General features: G+C 41.4%; 1 protein-coding gene and 1 long non-coding RNA gene across 14 annotated transcripts in view; one reads left to right on the plus strand and one right to left on the minus strand.

Moving 5' to 3' along the window:
* The window catches only part of LOC141083020 (uncharacterized), a 169,510-nt gene that overhangs the window by 114,224 nt on the left and 36,034 nt on the right, over nucleotides 1-19,252 (plus strand). The gene's annotated exons all lie outside the window — the stretch shown is intronic.
* The window catches only part of LOC141082965 (enoyl-CoA hydratase EchA19-like), a 112,966-nt gene that overhangs the window by 17,414 nt on the left and 76,300 nt on the right, over nucleotides 1-19,252 (minus strand). For all 12 annotated transcript variants that reach the window (XM_073567134.1, XM_073567108.1, XM_073567071.1 and 9 more), the window contains 2 exons: nucleotides 18,991-19,088; nucleotides 18,762-18,906 (listed from right to left, as the gene is read on the minus strand). In XM_073567134.1, the coding sequence (XP_073423235.1) occupies nucleotides 18,762-18,906; nucleotides 18,991-19,088 (243 nt within the window). The remainder of the gene's footprint in view (nucleotides 1-18,761; nucleotides 18,907-18,990; nucleotides 19,089-19,252) is intronic.

A 19,252-nucleotide genomic window follows, 5' to 3' on the forward strand; every position in this document is an offset into this window, starting at 1 on the left:
GCCCTGTACATTGGGTAAGTGACATAGCTAATCAGAAGAACTATACATTTCTTATTGGAGATATTTGTGAATATTATTATTACACCTATTACATACTTAGTTAGGATCTTGGAGATGGGAATACCCCTTTAACTTTCCACAAAGAGTTTTTTTGCTAGTTTTTGACACTGCGTATTTTTGCTGAGTGAAAAACACATCTTACAGTTATTTATTTATATAGCGCCTTCATATGCCACAGCAGTTTACAGACATCATCACTCTCCACTTGGGCTCACAGTACCTGGAGAAAACCCACGCAAACTCCTTGCAGATGTTATCCTTGGCAGCACTTGAACCCAGGACCCCAGTGACGCAAAGACAGATGGGATTTATAGAAGTTTCATTCCCATTATGAATGTTAGAAATCTGCAACATGTCAGTTTTTCTCTAGAGTGTGTTGAATTTTTTGTGTGGATTTTCCTCATAGAATTGCATGACTTACATAAAATTTGCAGAAAAAAGATGCATATGCGTTTTTAGTGTGCTTTCACTGCAGAAATGCAGTGAAATCACGTCACCCATACGACTGTATGAACAAAGCTTTGTTAAGGCCAAATGACAAATACTTGGAAGTTTCAAGACCAAAGCAGATTTATTTAAAGCATGACATACCAAAAAAGAGAAAAAAACTGCAGCGCCAAAAATACGATAAAAATGCATGTGAAAAAATAAATAAATAAACCTCATTAAAAATGCAATGAACAAACACGCAAAAGGCTCTGAAAACGGCAAGATCAAAAACTCAGTTAAAGAAGTTTTCCACTACTTTTCCAGTACTACTACTTCTTATACCCCACACTTAGTCCTGACAAAATAATAAAGGCTATATTCTCCTCCTGTGCCGGCGCCATTCCAGCGGTGTTGGCACTAATTCTCCCAGGGCTCCTGTCTCTTTGTTGTGACATGTGACGTCCCCGCCTTCGGACAAATCGAACATGAAAAGAAGTTTGGGATTCAGCTGCAGCTGACTTTCTCCTCATGTTTGATTTGTCCGATGGTGGAGACAGTGACGCCAGGGCTGGTTGGGATCCTGCCTCACGTGTCACAACACCGCACGAAAGCTCCGGGGAGAGAGAGTGCCAACACCACGGGAACAGCAACGGCACGCGAGGTGAATATAAGGTTTATTATTTTATTGGGGCCAAACATTTTGATAAAGAAGAGGTTGACCAAGTATAATACTTATCGTGGGAACATAGCCTAAGCCTGGAAAAAAACATAACGAATGGAGCACGGTAGGTCAATGTTCATAAAATGTCACACATTGTTATATTTCAACTTATGATATTGTATGGACCAAGACAAGGGGTGGCTTTAGACAAAGTGGGGCTCCAAATGCTCACATATTGCACCATCAAGCACAAACATTTATGTTGCATTTACATGAGTTGAGGTCAGGCCGTTAAACAAGGATGATCGACAACATTGAAGTTGTTCGGTGCCTATTTACACTGGCCAGGGGCGAACACTGACAACTTGGGGCCCCTGTACAAGAAATGTGTCAGGGCTCCCCCTCCTTTTATGGGGACAAAGCTAAATATATAGGGGTGAAGCTGTACATAACAAGAGAGGGCACTGTGTAACAAGGGACGGCAATATACATAACAAAGGAAACTATAAGATATATACATGTGGGTGTCATTAGGCAGCTCTTTAGTCTTGGCCATGGTGTGGAGGTAACAGTGTGATTGAGTGTGTGGACATGTGTTCAAACAGGTGCAATTAATACAGGTAATGCAGAGTAGGAGGGCTTCTTGAAGAAAAATTAACAGGTCTGTGAAAGACAGAATTCTTGCTGGTTGATAGGTGATCAAATACTTATTTCATGCAGTAAAATGCAACTTAATTATTTAAAAATCATACAATGTGATTTTCTGTTTCTTTATTTTTAGATTCTGTCTCTCACACTTGAAAAATTACAGACCTCTCCATTCTTTATAGGTGGGAAAACTTGCAAAATCGGCAGTGTGTCAAATACTTATTTTCTCCACTGTATGTGTACATATTATTTATACACACACATATATGTGTGTATATATAATGTCTGCAATGCACTGTATATATATATATATATATATATATATACACACACACACACACACACACACAGCTAGTACTCAATGAGTATATTTTGTCAATTACAACATTACAATTACAACATTAGATATATTCTCTGTATTGCTCCAATACAATTTGAGCTGGAGCATTAATAAAGTAAGTAGAAAGAATATATTTGAAAGAATTTCTTCATGGAGGCGAACATATTGTTTTCATTAATATTCTGGTTATATAATACAACCATTGCTGGGATTTGAAAAAGCAAAATGAATATTTGGGTAATGCAAAGCAGTGCTGGTATATTAGAAAATGTTTGCTAAATGCATTTATGGGGTGTGTAAGGGTGTGTCAAAACTTGAATGCAGTTGTACTTTTAAGGAGATTCCATGACGTGCTAAGCCCTACGAATTTTGATCTGAACTACTTATACCCACCAACTAGAGAAAGAAAACTTTAAAAAGGATGAAGTCACAATCCTATCAAATCAAGGTGAAAAAAACACAGAAAAATAAAATCACAAATATGAGAGATTAGCTTAATAAAAATACATTTCTAATAGACAATGAAAAGATATCCAGCATGTTCATACATAAATAAGAAAAAGCCTATCAATGAGCATGAGCTGGGCAGAGTAATGTCAGAGGTGGGGGCTTCTCCCCATACTTTGCACTATCCACTGAGTACTGGATACAAGCGTAGCAGAACTTTAGGAAAAAAAATCTATAAAGGAAATGTCAGTAGCATGATGTACAGTCGTTATTGGCAGCCATGAATTTTAAGTACATAACGTGAAACATCTCCTGAAAAAACTAAATCAAGCAAAACAATTTTTTTTTTTTGTATTGAGCCCTCATGTTAAATACAAAAGAGTAAACAAAGGATAAACAGCAATGGAGGGAAAAATAGAAAAACCTACTAAAGCTTGCTTTGACACTGGAATTGGCACCTTTTACATTAAAATAGTATGGAAACACATTTTGACTCAACTGTAGTGAAAATCTTTGGGGTGAGCTGAAATCTTTCATTGAGAAAAAGAACACTACAAACATTCAAGAGTTTGAACAAACTGTAAAAGGAAGAGTGGTAGAAAATACCAGCTGACAAGTGCAAGAAGCTTATAGATGGCTACAAAAAATGTTTGGAGGCTGTCATCAATGCCAAAGGGTGTGCAACCAAGTATTAATTAGGGTCCCTTTATTGCAGCACATGCTGTTTATTCTGTTTCTTCTTTGAAAAACAATGTTTTATTGAAATATTATTTTGGACCAATAATTAAATTAAATAATCCTGAGGATATAACTTTGGTACATTTACATTTCTATTTCAAGATATTGTACAGTCTATGAAAAAAATGAAGTGGTGCCAATAATGGTGAGCAGCACTGTTAGGGCTGAGAGTTTGATTCCAGTAATGTGTCACTTATTAGGCTGTGTGTTGTTGTATCAATAAAATCACTGTTTTGACATCAGATTATCACCAGAGGACTAGCTGACTGGTGTTATCAAGTCTGGCTGCTCACTCCATCCAGTGAGTGATTGTAATTCAGTCCTATCGAAACTGGGTCATGCCGAGTTGTCAGTGTTTTGATTGACAGCTCAGTTGTGCAATCTGTGACTAGGAGGTGCGGAACTTTCTCCAGGTGTTCTGGAGATTTCCCAAGCTTTTTAACTGAGATGTCTGTCTCTGATCCTTGCCAGACGTAGCTTGTGCTTCCTGGTGAGTGATTGCCTGATTTTTTTGTGCTGAGCTCTGATCTTCTGCTGCTTGATCCTTTGAACCGTAAGCTCCCTTTGTCTTGTCCTTTTGCTTTGATCGGCCATCTCCAGGTATTTTGACCATTGGATCATGATCTGACTTAAGTAGTTGGCTTTTCTCTTGGTTGTCTACGTGCTCTTTTGGTACTGACCACTGAATGTCTGACTTCTCTACCTTACGGTCTGTCCGTAAGTAGTGACTAGCAGCACATTATGTCTGGCCATATTTTTTTCCACCCTCACCAGTAGATCCAGTTTGTGCACTCTGTGACCAGATGACAAATCTGACCAGATTGTTCAGTATTAGTGTGAGCGAGTATACTCATTGCTCGGGTTTTCCAGCGTATGCTCAGGTGTCCTCCGAGTATTTTGGCGTGCTCGGAGATTTAATTTGTTTCGACGCAGCTGCATGATTTGTGGCTGCTGGACAGGCTGAATACATGAGAGGAATGCCTGTTTGTTAGGGAATCCCCACATGTATTCAGGCTGTCTAGCATCCACAAATCATGCTGCTGCTTCGAAACAAACTAAATCTCCGAGCACTCCAAAATACTCGGACGACACCCGAGCATGCTCGGGAAAACCCGAGCAACGAGTATACTCGCTCATCACTATTCAGGATCTAGCCAGGGATCACCATAGGCTAGAATAATCACAGTCCCGGCTGCATGGTCAGTTTAGTACTCTGGTTGCTTCCCATAGCTCTTCTGTCTTCTGGACTCACCAAGCAGTTGACTGCCCCAGAACCAGTTGTGGCAGTTCCTGATTTTCCGGGGAGGGATAAGTTTAGGGTATTGAGGGAGAGCTGTAAATTATGTTTTACTTTACGAACCCTTTCTTCTAGGGATGAGTCCCAGAGGGTGGTATAATCATATTTCAATTGCATGGGGGTCTTCAGACTTAGGCTTTCTCTTTGTCCCCACAAGAATGGTCTTCTGTTGATGCCTTTTTTTGATGACTTAGGGATTAGAGTTGAATGAATATCTTCGGTTCCCCGCTTATTCAGCAAGCTATAGCGCTTGCTGAATAAGCCACAGTGGGAACCCGGCTTCCTGGATCTCGCCGACTGAACAGCTGATTGCCGCCGCTGCTGCTATCCATGTACAGTGGGGAAAAAAAGTATTTAGTCAGTCAGCAATAGTGCAAGTTCCACCACTTAAAAAGATGAGAGGCGTCTGTAATTTACATCATAGGTAGACCTCAACTATGGGAGACAAACTGAGAAAAAAAAATCCAGAAAATCACATTGTCTGTTTTTTTTTTCATTTTATTTGCATATTATGGTGGAAAATAAGTATTTGGTCAGAAACAAAATTTCATCTCAATACTTTGTGATATATCCTTTGTTGGCAATGACAGAGGTCAAACGTTTTCTGTAAGTCTTCACAAGGTTGCCACACACTGTTGTTGGTATGTTGGCCCATTCCTCCATGCAGATCTCCTCTAGAGCAGTGATGTTTTTGGCTTTTCGCTTGGCAACACGGACTTTCAACTCCCTCCAAAGGTTTTCTATAGGGTTGAGATCTGGAGACTGGCTAGGCCACTCCAGGACCTTGAAATGCTTCTTACGAAGCCACTCCTTCGTTGCCCTGGCGGTGTGCTTTGGATCATTGTCATGTTGAAAGACCCAGCCACGTTTCATATTCAATGCCCTTGCTGATGGAAGGAGGTTTGCACTCAAAATCTCACGATACATGGCCCCATTCATTCTTTCATGTACCCGGATCAGTCGTCCTGGCCCCTTTGCAGAGAAACAGCCCCAAAGCATGATGTTTCCACCACCATGCTTTACAGTAGGTATGGTGTTTGATGGATGCAACTCAGTATTCTTTTTCCTCCAAACACGACAAGTTGTGTTTCTACCAAACAGTTCCAGTTTGGTTTCATCAGACCATAGGACATTCTCCCAAAACTCCTCTGGATCATCCAAATGCTCTCTAGCAAACTTCAGACGGGCCCGGACATGTACAGGCTTAAGCAGTGGGACACGTCTGGCACTGCAGGATCTGAGTCCATGGTGGCGTAGTGTGTTACTTATGGTAGGCCTTGTTACATTGGTCCCAGCTCTCTGCAGTTCATTCACTAGGTCCCCCCGCGTGGTTCTGGGATTTTTGCTCACCGTTCTTGTGATCATTCTGACCCCACGGGGTGGGATTTTGCGTGGAGCACCAGATCGAGGGAGATTATCAGTGGTCTTGTATGTCTTCCATTTTCTAATTATTGCTCCCACAGTTGATTTCTTCACTCCAAGCTGGTTGGCTATTGCAGATTCAGTCTTCCCAGCCTGGTGCAGGGCTACAATTTTGTTTCTGGTGTCCTTTGACAGGTCTTTGGTCTTCACCATAGTGGAGTTTGGAGTCAGACTGTTTGAGGGTGTGCACAGGTGTCTTTTTATACTGATAACAAGTTTAAACAGGTGCCATTACTACAGGTAATGAGTGGAGGAAAGAGGAGACTCTTAAAGAAGAAGTTACAGGTCTGTGAGAGCCAGAAATCTTGATTGCTTGTTTCTGACCAAATACTTATTTTCCACCATAATATGCAAATAAAATGAAAAAAAAACAGACAATGTGATTTTCTGGATTTTTTTTTCTCAGTTTGTCTCCCATAGTTGAGGTCTACCTATGATGTAAATTACAGACGCCTCTCATCTTTTTAAGTGGTGGAACTTGCACTATTGCTGACTGACTAAATACTTTTTTGCCCCACTGTATGTGCTGACAGTGACAAAGCCGCGACACATGCAGCAGTGGCGGCGATCAGCTGTTCAGCCGCCATGATCCATGAAGTCAGGTTCCCAATGTAGCTTATTCGGTAAGTGCTATAGCTTAACAAATAAGCAAGGAACCGAAGATATTTGTTCAACTAGGGATCGCGGAAGTTAAGATCATGAACCTGGCACAGGGGGGGCCGCACCACTTAGGATCATAGTTCGGTGTTCCGCCAATTGTCCCCTGAAGTACTGTGGAATGATGCTGCTCTCAGGTGTCAGTTTCTCCGTGGCCTTACGAATACTCTTAAGGACACTCTGGCTTTGCATTCTCCACCCTGTTCTTTGGGGGAGTCCACGCCTTTCGTATAGATCGTAGAATTCAGGAGAGACAAGATGAGGGACAGGGGTTTCGGTTATGTTTCCCTGAGTCCATTTCTTTACCTAAGATGAAACCAATGGAGGTTGGAGCAGCCAGATCTCGGACTGTGGAGAGGAAACTTTGGTGCGATCTCGGGACTCTGCCTCTACTTTAGTCACGCTGGGCATTATCTCAAGAACTACTCAATTCGCCCTCAAGCAAACAAGGTGTCGGCAAAATATGGAAAGAATTGGTGATTATTGATAGGTCACCCAGGCTTCCAGGTACCTTTTTACTCCTCAAAGTACTATTGAAGGTGGAACTATGTTTTTAAAACCTGTGGTTAGCAGTACTTGCTTTCATTGACTGTGGGGGGTCTGCCGCAAACTTTGATTCTGGACTTTTTCTTAAATTATGATTTGGGACCATTAGATTGGAAAAATCCATTTAGATTGTCACCATTGACAAAACACTGTCACTCCAGAACTTTATCCAGCTGATAATGAGGAATTCACAATAAAAGTGGGAACACTTTGAGTCCATCTCATGGTATGTTGTGGATAATTTACCTGCTGGGTTTGTGTTTGTGTTTCCAAGGCTGCTTTTTCAAAATCCTGTTATTGATTTGTGTCAAAAGGATATTGTCAAGTGGAGCCCCAACTGCCATAAGAAAAGTCTTCGCTGTGTATGAAATTTGATTTGCTACTTTGAAGGGTCTTCCAGCGTACCTGAAAGACTTCTTGGAAAAAGAGGCAGAGATACCACCTCCCCATCATCTTTATGATTGTGCTTTTGCTCTTATTTCGAACGCCAAATTGCCTAAAGCTCCCCTGTACAATTTTTCAGGACCTGAACGGACTGATATGAAAGAATATGTAAATGAAAGTTTACAGAAGGGTCATATCCATCCTTGGTCCTCGACTGTAGCTTATGGTTTCTTCTTAGTGAAAAAAAAGATGGGGGGGCAAAGCCTCGCCTCGATTTCCGTGAACTAAACAAAATTATGGTTAAAAATACCAACCCACTTCCACTCATCCCCAACCATAATCAGCTTACTGGGGCTAAATGGTTATCTAAACTTCATTTTACAGGGGCTTATAATCTGAAATGTAAACGGGAGGGTGACAAGTGGAAGACAGCATTGTTTTCATCTGAGGGTCTATTTGAGAATCTTGTCATTCCTTTTGGTTTAACCAAAGCACATGCTGTCTTTCAGAATTTTGTTAATGACATTTTTTCTGATATTATTGGAAGATTTACTGTGGTATACCTTGATGACAATCTAAATTTTTCGTCTGATCCGAGTTCACACTATGAGCATGTTAGTTTTTTTTTTACAATGAATCAGGGAAAATTCTTTGTTTGCCAAATTAGATAAGTGTACTTTTTCCAAGAAATATCATTTCTAGGGTTCATTGTATTTGCTGAAGGGTTTAAGATGGTTCTTGGGAATGAGCAGGCTATAATAAATCGGGTTCAACCTCCTGACCTTAAAATCACTACAGCATTTTTAAAAAAGTTGCCAATTACTATAGAAAATTTATTAGAGGGGAAGATCTTAAGGTTTGGTGGTTGGATGCCATTGGGACCTTTAATAAACTAAAAGAGTGCTTCATGTCTGCTTCAGTTTTGATTCAACGCAATCTTTAGAAACCGTTCATCGTTGAGGTAGAGACCTCAAATTTTAGTCTGCTGAGAGAAATTATGATGATGGAAACCGTGAGCTGCTCCCTGTCAAGTTAGCTTTTGAAAGATGGAGACATTTTTTAGAGGGAGCTATTCATCAGGTCACGGTTGTGATGAATCATGAAAATGTAACATATTGAATATGCTAAACATTTAACCTCAAGACAGGCCAGGGGACTTTTTTCTAGACTCAAATTTTCCATCACGATCAGGCAATGGTCCAAGAATGTTAGGGCTTTGTCACGCAGTCTTGATTCGGTTTCTCCTCCAAAACATCCTTCCACCATTCTTCCTCAGGGTATAGTAATTTCTATGGTGTCCCATGAATTGGAGGTCGAGATTCGCAAAGTCCAGTCATTGGCTCCTTCCACTACTCCTGGATCTAAATTATTTGTGCCCGTGTATAAAAGATTTTGCCTGTTGCAAGAGTTTCATGACTCCATCTTGAGTGTTCAACCCAAGGTCACTGCTAAGCAGAAAGATATATGTAGACTCTTTTGGTGGCCATCCATGCTTAACAACATCAAAGGTTTTGTATTCGCTTGTGAAGTTAGCACATGCGCTAAAGTTTGTCATAACCAGCCAAACCAAAGCTTGGGAAATTAGCGCTATTGCCTATACCAGAAAGACCATGGACTCATTTGTCCATGGATTTCATTACTGATTTGCCTTTGTCTGGTGGGAAAACCAGGAAACGTTTATTGGGTTCCATATTCAAGGCTGGTGATAAGGTATAGGTTTCGTCCAAAAATATTGAATTCAAAGTGCCATCAGCAAAAATTGTGTCCTAAATTTAATCTTTCATATGAGACTTTGGAGGTAGTTAACCTTGTGGCTTTCTGATTAAAAAATGCTACATATTTTCGCATTCCAAGTGTATTCAATAAATTACAACTACCACTCGGTTTTGTCTTCTTCATATCCACCTGTGCCGGTTTTCTGTCAGTGGCAGTTTGAAGTGCAAAAGATTGTTGATTCTCAGAAAGTCCTTAATTCCCTCATGTACCTCATTCATTGGAGAGGATAAGGAACGCAGGAGAGATCCTGGGTCCCTGCTTGAGCTGTACATGCCAATGGCCTGGACTGGTCCTCCATCGCAGGTTTCCTAGGAAAACTGAGGGCATGCTGGCCTAGAAGAGGGGATACTGTCACGATTCCACTGCTCAGTGAGTGATTGTTATGCAGTCTTATGGAAACTGGGTCATGCAGAATTGTCAGTGTTTTGATTGACACTTCGGCTGTCCAATCTTTGGATGGGCGTGTTGAGCTATCAGTGCTTTGACAGCTAAGCTGTCCAATCTGTGACTGGGAGGTGCAGGACTTTCTCCATGTGTTTTGGAGATTGCCCAAGCTACAAGTGCTTTTCACTAAATTAGAATATCATAAAAAGTTAATTTATTTCAGTTCTTCAATACAAAAAGTGAAACTCATATTATATAGAGTTTACAATAGAGTTTACATTACAAACAGAGTGATCTATTCAAGTGTTTATTTCTGTTAATGTTGATGATTGTGGCTTACAGCCAGTGAAAACCCAAAACTCATTATCTCAGTAAATTAGAATACTTTATTATCACCAGCTTGAAAAAAATATTTTAAAATCCGAAATGTTTGGCTGTACTGCCTCCTTTTATGGATTACTATATGTTTGACAGGAAGCTTTGCCAGTCTTCTTTTAGGCAGTGCTGCGGTTTTTCCTGGATATGTAATATATGTACTTTTCTTTTCTATTTTTTTAAGTATACTTATAAATACCAACTCAACAGATGCCATATGCTTTTTGGCATAAGCACAGAGTGCGTTCACTGAGTTTACACTGAGGTGTGAGTGAACAATGAACATATCCTAAATCATGCCAGTCACACTTAAGCCCGTTACACACTGCGATATCGCTAGCAATATCGCTGTAAAGTCACCGATTTTGTGACGTAGCAGCGATATTGCTAGCGATATCGCTACATGTGATACTTACCTCCGGCCGGCTCCCCCGCTGATTATCGTTGGTCGCGCGAGAAGGTCCTGGATCATTTCTTGTCGGGCGCTTCCTGCTGGGCTTCCTGTGGCGCCGACGAGCGACGCGTGGACGCGGGCGGGAGGACGTCAGGATCGCCGCGTCTGACAGGTAAGTAGCGACCCCCGACCCCAGCGATGTCGCTGGTGAGATCTGCCTGTGTGGCAGCTCACTAGCGACCACTTAGCGATGCACCAGCGATCCATATCGTTGTCGGGATCGCTGGTGCATCGCTAAGTGTAACGGTACCCTTAGAGTAGTTAGCCTGCTAATGGGTTTCCTTTAACGATCATTTACATATAGCCTCTATTTGTTAAGCAGCATGTTTTATTCTTTTTTTTTAAATTATTTCTAAGATGAAAAGTGACTATTAACACTTAAATAGTTACCATCTTCATAGATGGGTATTGTTGGATAGGTCTTGGGAAAAAAAAACACTTTTGAAATTTACTGTTTATTAAAACTTGCAGCTTTTCTCGAGATATTAGTAATTTATTTTATATCTCGTTGCCTCGGAAACTGACCACCATGTGTGCAGTGCTTACAAGCTGTTTTCTAGGATGCGCTGCTCTGAAGCTGCCCAGGATCGCTGGGACACATGCTAACCTTACGGCAGTGTTTACAGAGCAGATAGCAGAGCAGCAGTGGTCGGTCTTCTAAGCAAAGAACTGTAATGAAAATAAAAGTGTTAACAAGTCAGGACCGGCTGCAAATTGTAATACACATTAAATTGGAAAAGTGCTTGTTTTTACAAGTACTATCAGATAATACCCTCATGAGAAAATGGAAATTACTCTTTAAATGGCTGTTCAAACTAAAAAAAAAAAAAAAAAAAAAATATAAAAAAAATACATGAACCCCCATGATCCCTGTTTTAATTTATAGATCAGAATCTATTGTCTATAAAGAGTAAAAGTACTATCAGGCAAAGTTTAATTTATTACATTTATAAGTTTGTAAATCAGCAAAGAGGTGTATGATAGAGATATGGTTGGGCCGGTAACCACATGCTTCTCAAAGTAAGGGACAGCGGGAAGGCAGAATGTGTCACTGCTTCTGGAAAATTTGAAGCTAGATGTGTCAACCACAGTTGTCAAAATAGGGAAAACATAAAAATGCAGTATTTTGCTTGTGTGGCTTGAAAACAGACCGCGTGACTGTAAACATAGAGCAGCAGAAGTCATGTACGTAGTCCTCCCTGTTTGCATGTGGTGGTGCAGGCGCTAAGTTTAGCTTATCAGAATTGTCAACAACCATTTACCTTGCAATGAACAAGGGAGCACTGGTAAATGTATACACCAAGTCTTCTACACCTCAGTTGGGCCTATGCTGTTAAGGTGGACAATTAAACATTTATTTTGGATAGGTGAAACTTTTTCATTGATGTGTTACCCCAGTTTTCTTTGTTAATGAAACCCTAAAGTCTGACTGCTCAACACAGACACATAAGTAATGTGAACATAGGCCATGAGGTTCGGTGAAGCGCAAGGAACTGCATCCTCCCATGTTACAGATGTTCGGCATCAAATAAATAACATAAACAGACACATAGCGGCCAAACAAAAAAGAAACAGTGTCTGACAGAAATATGTAAACTGAAGTTATGAACAAACATATCATGACCCAGAGCGGCCAACATGACACCTAATACAAATGGCTGAAATAAAAGACTGAATATACCGTACTTTACATATACAAATCGTGGTGTAGTGACCACTGTGTCCGCTAGGGGGCGCTGTGTGGGTGTCCCAGGACAGTCGTATAAGCATTTCCAGTGTCCTGATAGGTGTAGGATGCTGAATGATCGTAATGTATCTCAAGGTGGGTGGTCTTGAGATGAAGACTTGTGTATGTGTTGATCAGCAGTGATACTGCTGAGGTTTCGTGCCAACGGGTTAGGGAGAGCTACCTACAAATCCACCCAGGGGTGTGGCTAGAACGCCATAGTAAAGAATGTATGAATGCTTGTACGACCTGTGATGCGGTCATAGCCATGTGACCCGGTGGGCGTGGCTACGGACCATATAAGGTGGCAAGGGTAGGTCACATGAGTGAATGCTGGGACCCGGTTGGTCCGTATGAAAGGTCTCGTCTGGGCTGACGTGAGACCGACTGAAGGAAGATGGGTCTGCCTTCCTGTGAGACGTGTGTGTGAGAGTTTCCTGGAGGGAATGTATGTCTGCACTGAGAAGCAGCCATGAGGTAAACCCTGACGGGGTGAGAAATCTGTGAGGCTGAAGAGCCTGTGTACTGGACATTGCACCACAGGATAAGCAGAGTGAAGCTCTGGCATGTACGCTATGCTGTTTATATGAACTTTCTGTTGCTGTTCCTGGTTTATGATGCCTAATAAACCGCATGGACTGTTGGAGTTATGTTAAGAAACCTGTGCCGGCGTGATTTATTGGCTGCCAAGCGAGTGTCCCCTACCTGAATGACAGCGCTACCTTACAAAATGTATGGCTAATCTGCAGCAATATATTAGACAAATAAAAGCTGGCAGTATTTTATTAGAGCATGTATATAAGGGTAGTCCAGCCTTTCTCCATTGGCATCAAGCTATATGGAGGAAGCAAAAACAAAAAATAAAAAGATGCAATACACCTCTCCTCCATTACCTATAGCTCCTCTTCTGGCATCAGAAAAGAGTAGACGGGCAACCACTGGTGGGTGATGTCACCAGCTGTCACTCACTTGGGCAGGTTCACCCACTCATACTGCAGTAATACTTTCTCTTCTGTATTAAGTCCGAGATTGCTGGCCCAACTGTGGGTCTCCTGATGAGTACAAACAGCTTTAAAAGAGCAGTTATGATGCTGTTGGTTTACATCACAAAACCAAAGAAAGGGAGCCAAATTACAGATTCAAAAATATAGCTGCAATATGGTCCTATGAACCTTTCCTTATCTGTGCTGAGGTATAATTACAGGAATTACCACAGAGTAAGAAGAGTCCATTATTGAGTAGTCAGAATGCATAGTGACATAGTCGGTGTCTCCCCCCTTCCCTATTAGACAGTACATTGACTTCAGTATTAATGGCAAATGTAACATAGTAACATAGTAATTAAGGTTGAAGGGAGACTTTAAGTCCATCTAGTTCAACCCATATCCTATCCTAACTTTCCCTAACATGTTGATCCAGAGGAAGGCAAAAAAAACCCATGTGGCAAACAGTAAGCTTCACATTGGGGAAAAAAATTCCTTCCTGACTCCACATACGGCAATCAAACTAGCTCCCGGGATCAACGCAATATTAAGGAAACTAGTGTATATACCCTGTAATATTATACTTTTCAAGAAAGGCATCCAGTCCCTTCTTAAATTTTAGTAGGGAATCACTCATTACAACATCATATGGCAGAGAGTTCCATAGTCTCACTGCTCTTACAGTAAAGAATCCGCGTCTGTGAGTATGCTTAAACCTTCTTTCCTCCAGACGTAGAGGGTGCCCCCTTGTCCCCGTCACAGGTCTAGGAGTAAAAAGATCATTAGGAAGGTCTTTGTATTGTCCCCGCATATATTTATACATTGTAATAAGATCACCCCTAAGCCTTCGATTCTCCAAACTAAATAACCCCAAGTGTAATAACCTGTCTTGGTATTGCAGACCCCCTAGTTCCCTAATAACCTTGGTCGCTCTTCTCTGCACCCGCTCCAGTTCAGCTATGTCTTTCTTATACACCGGAGACCAGAACTGTACACAGTATTCTAAGTGTGGTCGCACTAGTGACTTATATAGAGGCAAAATTATGTTCTCCTCATGAGCATCTATGCCTCTTTTAATGCATCCCATTATTTTATTTGCCTTTGCAGCAGCTGCCTGACACTGGCCGCTAAATGTGAGTTTGTCGTCCACCCATACACCCAGGTCTTTTTCAGTGACTGTTTTGCCCAGTGTTTTACAATTAAGCACATAATTATACATCTTGTTCGTTCTACCCAAGTGCATGACCTTACATTTATCCCCATTAAAGCTCAATTGCCATTTATCAGCCCAAGCTTCTAGTTTACATAAATCCTCCTGTAATATAAAATTGTCCTCCTCTGTATTGATTACCCTGCAGAGTTTAGTGTCATCTGCAAATATTGAAATTCTACTCTCTATGCCCCCTACAAGGTCATTTATAAATATGTTAAAAAGAGGCAGGCCCAAAACTGACCCCTGTGGTACCCCACTGCTAACCGTGACCCAGTCCAAGTGTGCTCCATTAATAACCACCCTTTGTTTCCTATCCCTGAGCCAGCTCTTAAACCACCTACACATATTTTCCCCTATCCCCATTGTTCTCATTTTATGTATCAACCTTTTGTGTGGCACTGTATCAAAAGCTTTTGAAAAGTCCATGTACACCACGTCCACTGCATTCCCTTGGTCCAGTCCGGAACTTACCTCTTCATAAAAGCTTATCAGATGAGTCTGACAGGAACGGTCCCTTGTAAACCTATGTTGATATTGGGTCATAAGGTTATTCTTCTCCAGATACTCCAGTATAGTATCTCTTAGAAAACCCTCCAGGATTTTACCCACAGTTGAGGTTAAACTTACTGGCCTATAATTTCCAAGTTCAGTTTTTGTCCCCTTTTTGAATATTGGCACCACATTTGCTATACCCCAGTCCTATGGTACAGACCCTGTTATTATGGAATCTTTAAAGATTAAAAATAATGGTCTACCTATGACTGTGCTTAATTCCTGCAGTACTTGGGGGTGTATCCCATCTGGGCCCGGGGATTTGTCAATTTTAGTGATTTTTAGATGCCGCCGTACTTCCTGCTGGGTTAAGCAGGTGACATTTAATGGAGAATTTTTATCCCTGATCATGTTATCCGTCATGGGATTTTCTTGTGTAAATACTGTTGAAAAAAAAGTCATTTAGCATATTGGCTTTTTCCTCATCCTCATCCACGATGTAAATGTGATCTGATGCATCTGTTTTAAGGAACATTTGAGCCACTACAAGTGTGACCAGCCCTGTATCTCCTGTGTTAGATCAGATGTACAGGATGGAGAGCAGTGTGAGCGGCCACTTCTTACCTCAGCACCCTTGGTATCTCTGGTTTTAGATCAGATATACAGGGCAGAGACCAGTGTGAGCAGCCTCTTGTTACCTCAGCACTCCTAGTACAGTGGGGAAAAAAAGTATTTAGTCAGTCAGCAATAGTGCAAGTTCCACCACTTAAAAAGATGAGAGGCGTCTGTAATTTACATCATAGGTAGACCTCAACTATGGGAGACAAACTGAGAAAAAAAAATCCAGAAAATCACATTGTCTGTTTTTTTTTTCATTTTATTTGCATATTATGGTGGAAAATAAGTATTTGGTCAGAAACAAAATTTCATCTCAATACTTTGTGATATATCCTTTGTTAGCAATGACAGAGGTCAAACGTTTTCTGTAAGTCTTCACAAGGTTGCCACACACTGTTGTTGGTATGTTGGCCCATTCCTCCATGCAGATCTCCTCTAGAGCAGTGATGTTTTTGGCTTTTCGCTTGGCAACACGGACTTTCAACTCCCTCCAAAGGTTTTCTATAGGGTTGAGATCTGGAGACTGGCTAGGCCACTCCAGGACCTTGAAATGCTTACTACGAAGCCACTCCTTCGTTGCCCTGGCGGTGTGCTTTGGATCATTGTCATGTTGAAAGACCCAGCCACGTTTCATCTTCAATGCCCTTGCTGATGGAAGGAGGTTTGCACTCAAAATCTCACGATACATGGCCCCATTCATTCTTTCATGTACCCGGATCAGTCGTCCTGGCCCCTTTGCAGAGAAACAGCCCCAAAGCATGATGTTTCCACCACCATGCTTTACAGTAGGTATGGTGTTTGATGGATGCAACTCAGTATTCTTTTTCCTCCAAACACGACAAGTTGTGTTTCTACCAAACAGTTCCAGTTTGGTTTCATCAGACCATAGGACATTCTCCCAAAACTCCTCTGGATCATCCAAATGCTCTCTAGCAAACTTCAGACGGGCCCGGACATGTACAGGCTTAAGCAGTGGGACACGTCTGGCACTGCAGGATCTGAGTCCATGGTGGCGTAGTGTGTTACTTATGGTAGGCCTTGTTACATTGGTCCCAGCTCTCTGCAGTTCATTCACTAGGTCCCCCCGCGTGGTTCTGGGATTTTTGCTCACCGTTCTTGTGATCATTCTGACCCCACGGGGTGGGATTTTGCGTGGAGCACCAGATCGAGGGAGATTATCAGTGGTCTTGTATGTCTTCCATTTTCTAATTATTGCTCCCACAGATGATTTCTTCACTCCAAGCTGGTTGGCTATTGCAGATTCAGCCTTCCCAGCCTGGTGCAGGGCTACAATTTTGTTTCTGGTGTCCTTTGACAGCTCTTTGGTCTTCACCATAGTGGAGTTTGGAGTCAGACTGTTTGAGGGTGTGCACAGGTGTCTTTTTATACTGATAACAAGTTTAAACAGGTGCCATTACTACAGGTAATGAGTGGAGGAAAGAGGAGACTCTTAAAGAAGAAGTTACAGGTCTGTGAGAGCCAGAAATCTTGATTGCTTGTTTCTGACCAAATACTTATTTTCCACCATAATATGTAAATAAAATGAAAAAAAAAAACAGACAATGTGATTTTCTGGATTTTTTTTGCTCAGTTTGTCTCCCATAGTTGAGGTCTACCTATGATGTAAATTACAGACGCCTCTCATCTTTTTAAGTGGTGGAACTTGCACTATTGCTGACTGACTAAATACTTTTTTCCCCACTGTATCTCCAGTATTAGATCAGATATACGTGGGGGACACCAGTGTGGGCAGCCTCTTCTTACCTCAGCACCCTTGGTATCTCTGGTTTTAGATCAAATATACAGGGCAGACAGTAGTGAGCAGCCTCTTGTTACCTCAGTACCCCTGGTATCTCCCTTATTATATCAGTTACACAGGGTGGACAGCAGTGTGATCAACATCTTCTTATGTTAACATCACTGGTATCTCAAGTATTATTAAAAAAAAAAAACAAGGTGTACAGCAGTGTGAGCAGCCACGACCAGTGTGAGCAGCCTGGTATTACCAGTATTAAATCAGATATACAAAGTAGACAGCAGTATGAGAATCTTCCTGTTATCAGAACCCCTATTATCTCCAATATTAGATGAGACAGACAGGGCAGACAGCAGTGTGAGCAGCCTCTTACCTCAGAACCTGGTATCTCCAGTATAATAATATCCACTGTTAGCACTTGTTCCTACACATGAAGGGAGCTTTTACAGTATATGCTCACATGGATCTGTCCTATAAGCATTCTAGGACAGGTTTACATTGTAATTAAACAGCAACAGCCATTTTGATAGAGTGCAGTGATTACTTCCTTAGCCAAAAAAAAAGGGGTAAAAGAGGTAAAAACTGACTATATACTGCACGTGAACGTGGCCTTAGATTACTGGGTGCAGCAGTTCTGATTCAGAGATTTTAGATTTAGCAATACAGTACAGCTGACAGAGCTAACCCCGCCCCTACCAGGCTATGTATGTACATTGTCTATTGACAGAGAGCTGCTCATCACAGGAGGGGGCGGAGTTGGACTAGTGACAAAATCTTCACTGTATTTAAACAACAGCACACAGCTTGGTAAGTGACACCTTGCTGAATTCACGATCTAACCTCTACCTCATGGCTGTTCTCAGATTATATTGTGAAAAACCTTCTGACTGATTCCCTTTAACAATTATCAACTTCAGTCTTCTATAACATTGCCAGCTAAATTTCCTCTAACAAAACTAGCCCTAGGGGCCTATCAATTACCGTGCTCTTGTAATAATAGTCATGGTATGGAGTCTCCATAGAAGTGACAGCCACAGTCCCACCCATTCACAGTGCCTGCCAGAGTGAAACACTTCCTGCCCTGTCCTACCTCAGCAGGGAGCCAGTCTCTTTTTAGCAGTTTGATAAAGAAGTTTGCCCAACAGTAGCAGACTTTGCCATACTGTTCTCTAGGGGCCGAAGTGAGGTATACCAAGAAAATGTGATAAAAGCAGAATCCAATAAAATATTAGTGTATGTAAGCATATGATTAGTTAGTTTACAGGCATTATGACTGTCGATAAGAAATTATTTACTAGTACATGACATTGCAATAGTGAAAATGACTGAAACCCAACTAAAGTTCAGAAACTCACCAAAGCGTCTGCAGAATACTCCAAACGTTGCACTTTTCTCCACAACTCGCAGGTCTGCCAGTAGAGACAACTCAAGTCCTCCAGCCACACAATACCCGCTTACAGCAGCAATCACTGGCTTAGAAAACTGCATCCTAGAAGGTCCCTGCAGAGAAATGGACAATATGCAAAAACAGCTTAATGTGTTTCTCAGGATATTTTTATTGGCGCTTTAAACCATTTAACATACCATGGGTCCAGGTCCCCTAGTGACATCCAGTTCCATCTTCAGGGAGCCTGCATTGTTAGCTACTTCTTTTAAATCAAAACCAGCACAGAAATTGCCCCCTGAGAAACAAAACCACATAAATTAACTTGCACTGCAAACAAACGATTTGTAGTCACTTCTGAAAAAATTATTACTTTTTTTTGTAAAAACCAAACTATTTAGCATATGAAGTGGACAACAAAGGCACCCCCCCAAACTATAAAAGTGTTACATCCAACTTACC

The sequence above is a fragment of the Dendrobates tinctorius genome, unplaced genomic scaffold (genome assembly GCF_039654945.1).
Source record: "Dendrobates tinctorius isolate UK_male_01 unplaced genomic scaffold, ASM3965494v1 ptg000004l, whole genome shotgun sequence".
Taxonomy (NCBI): Eukaryota; Metazoa; Chordata; class Amphibia; order Anura; family Dendrobatidae; genus Dendrobates; species Dendrobates tinctorius.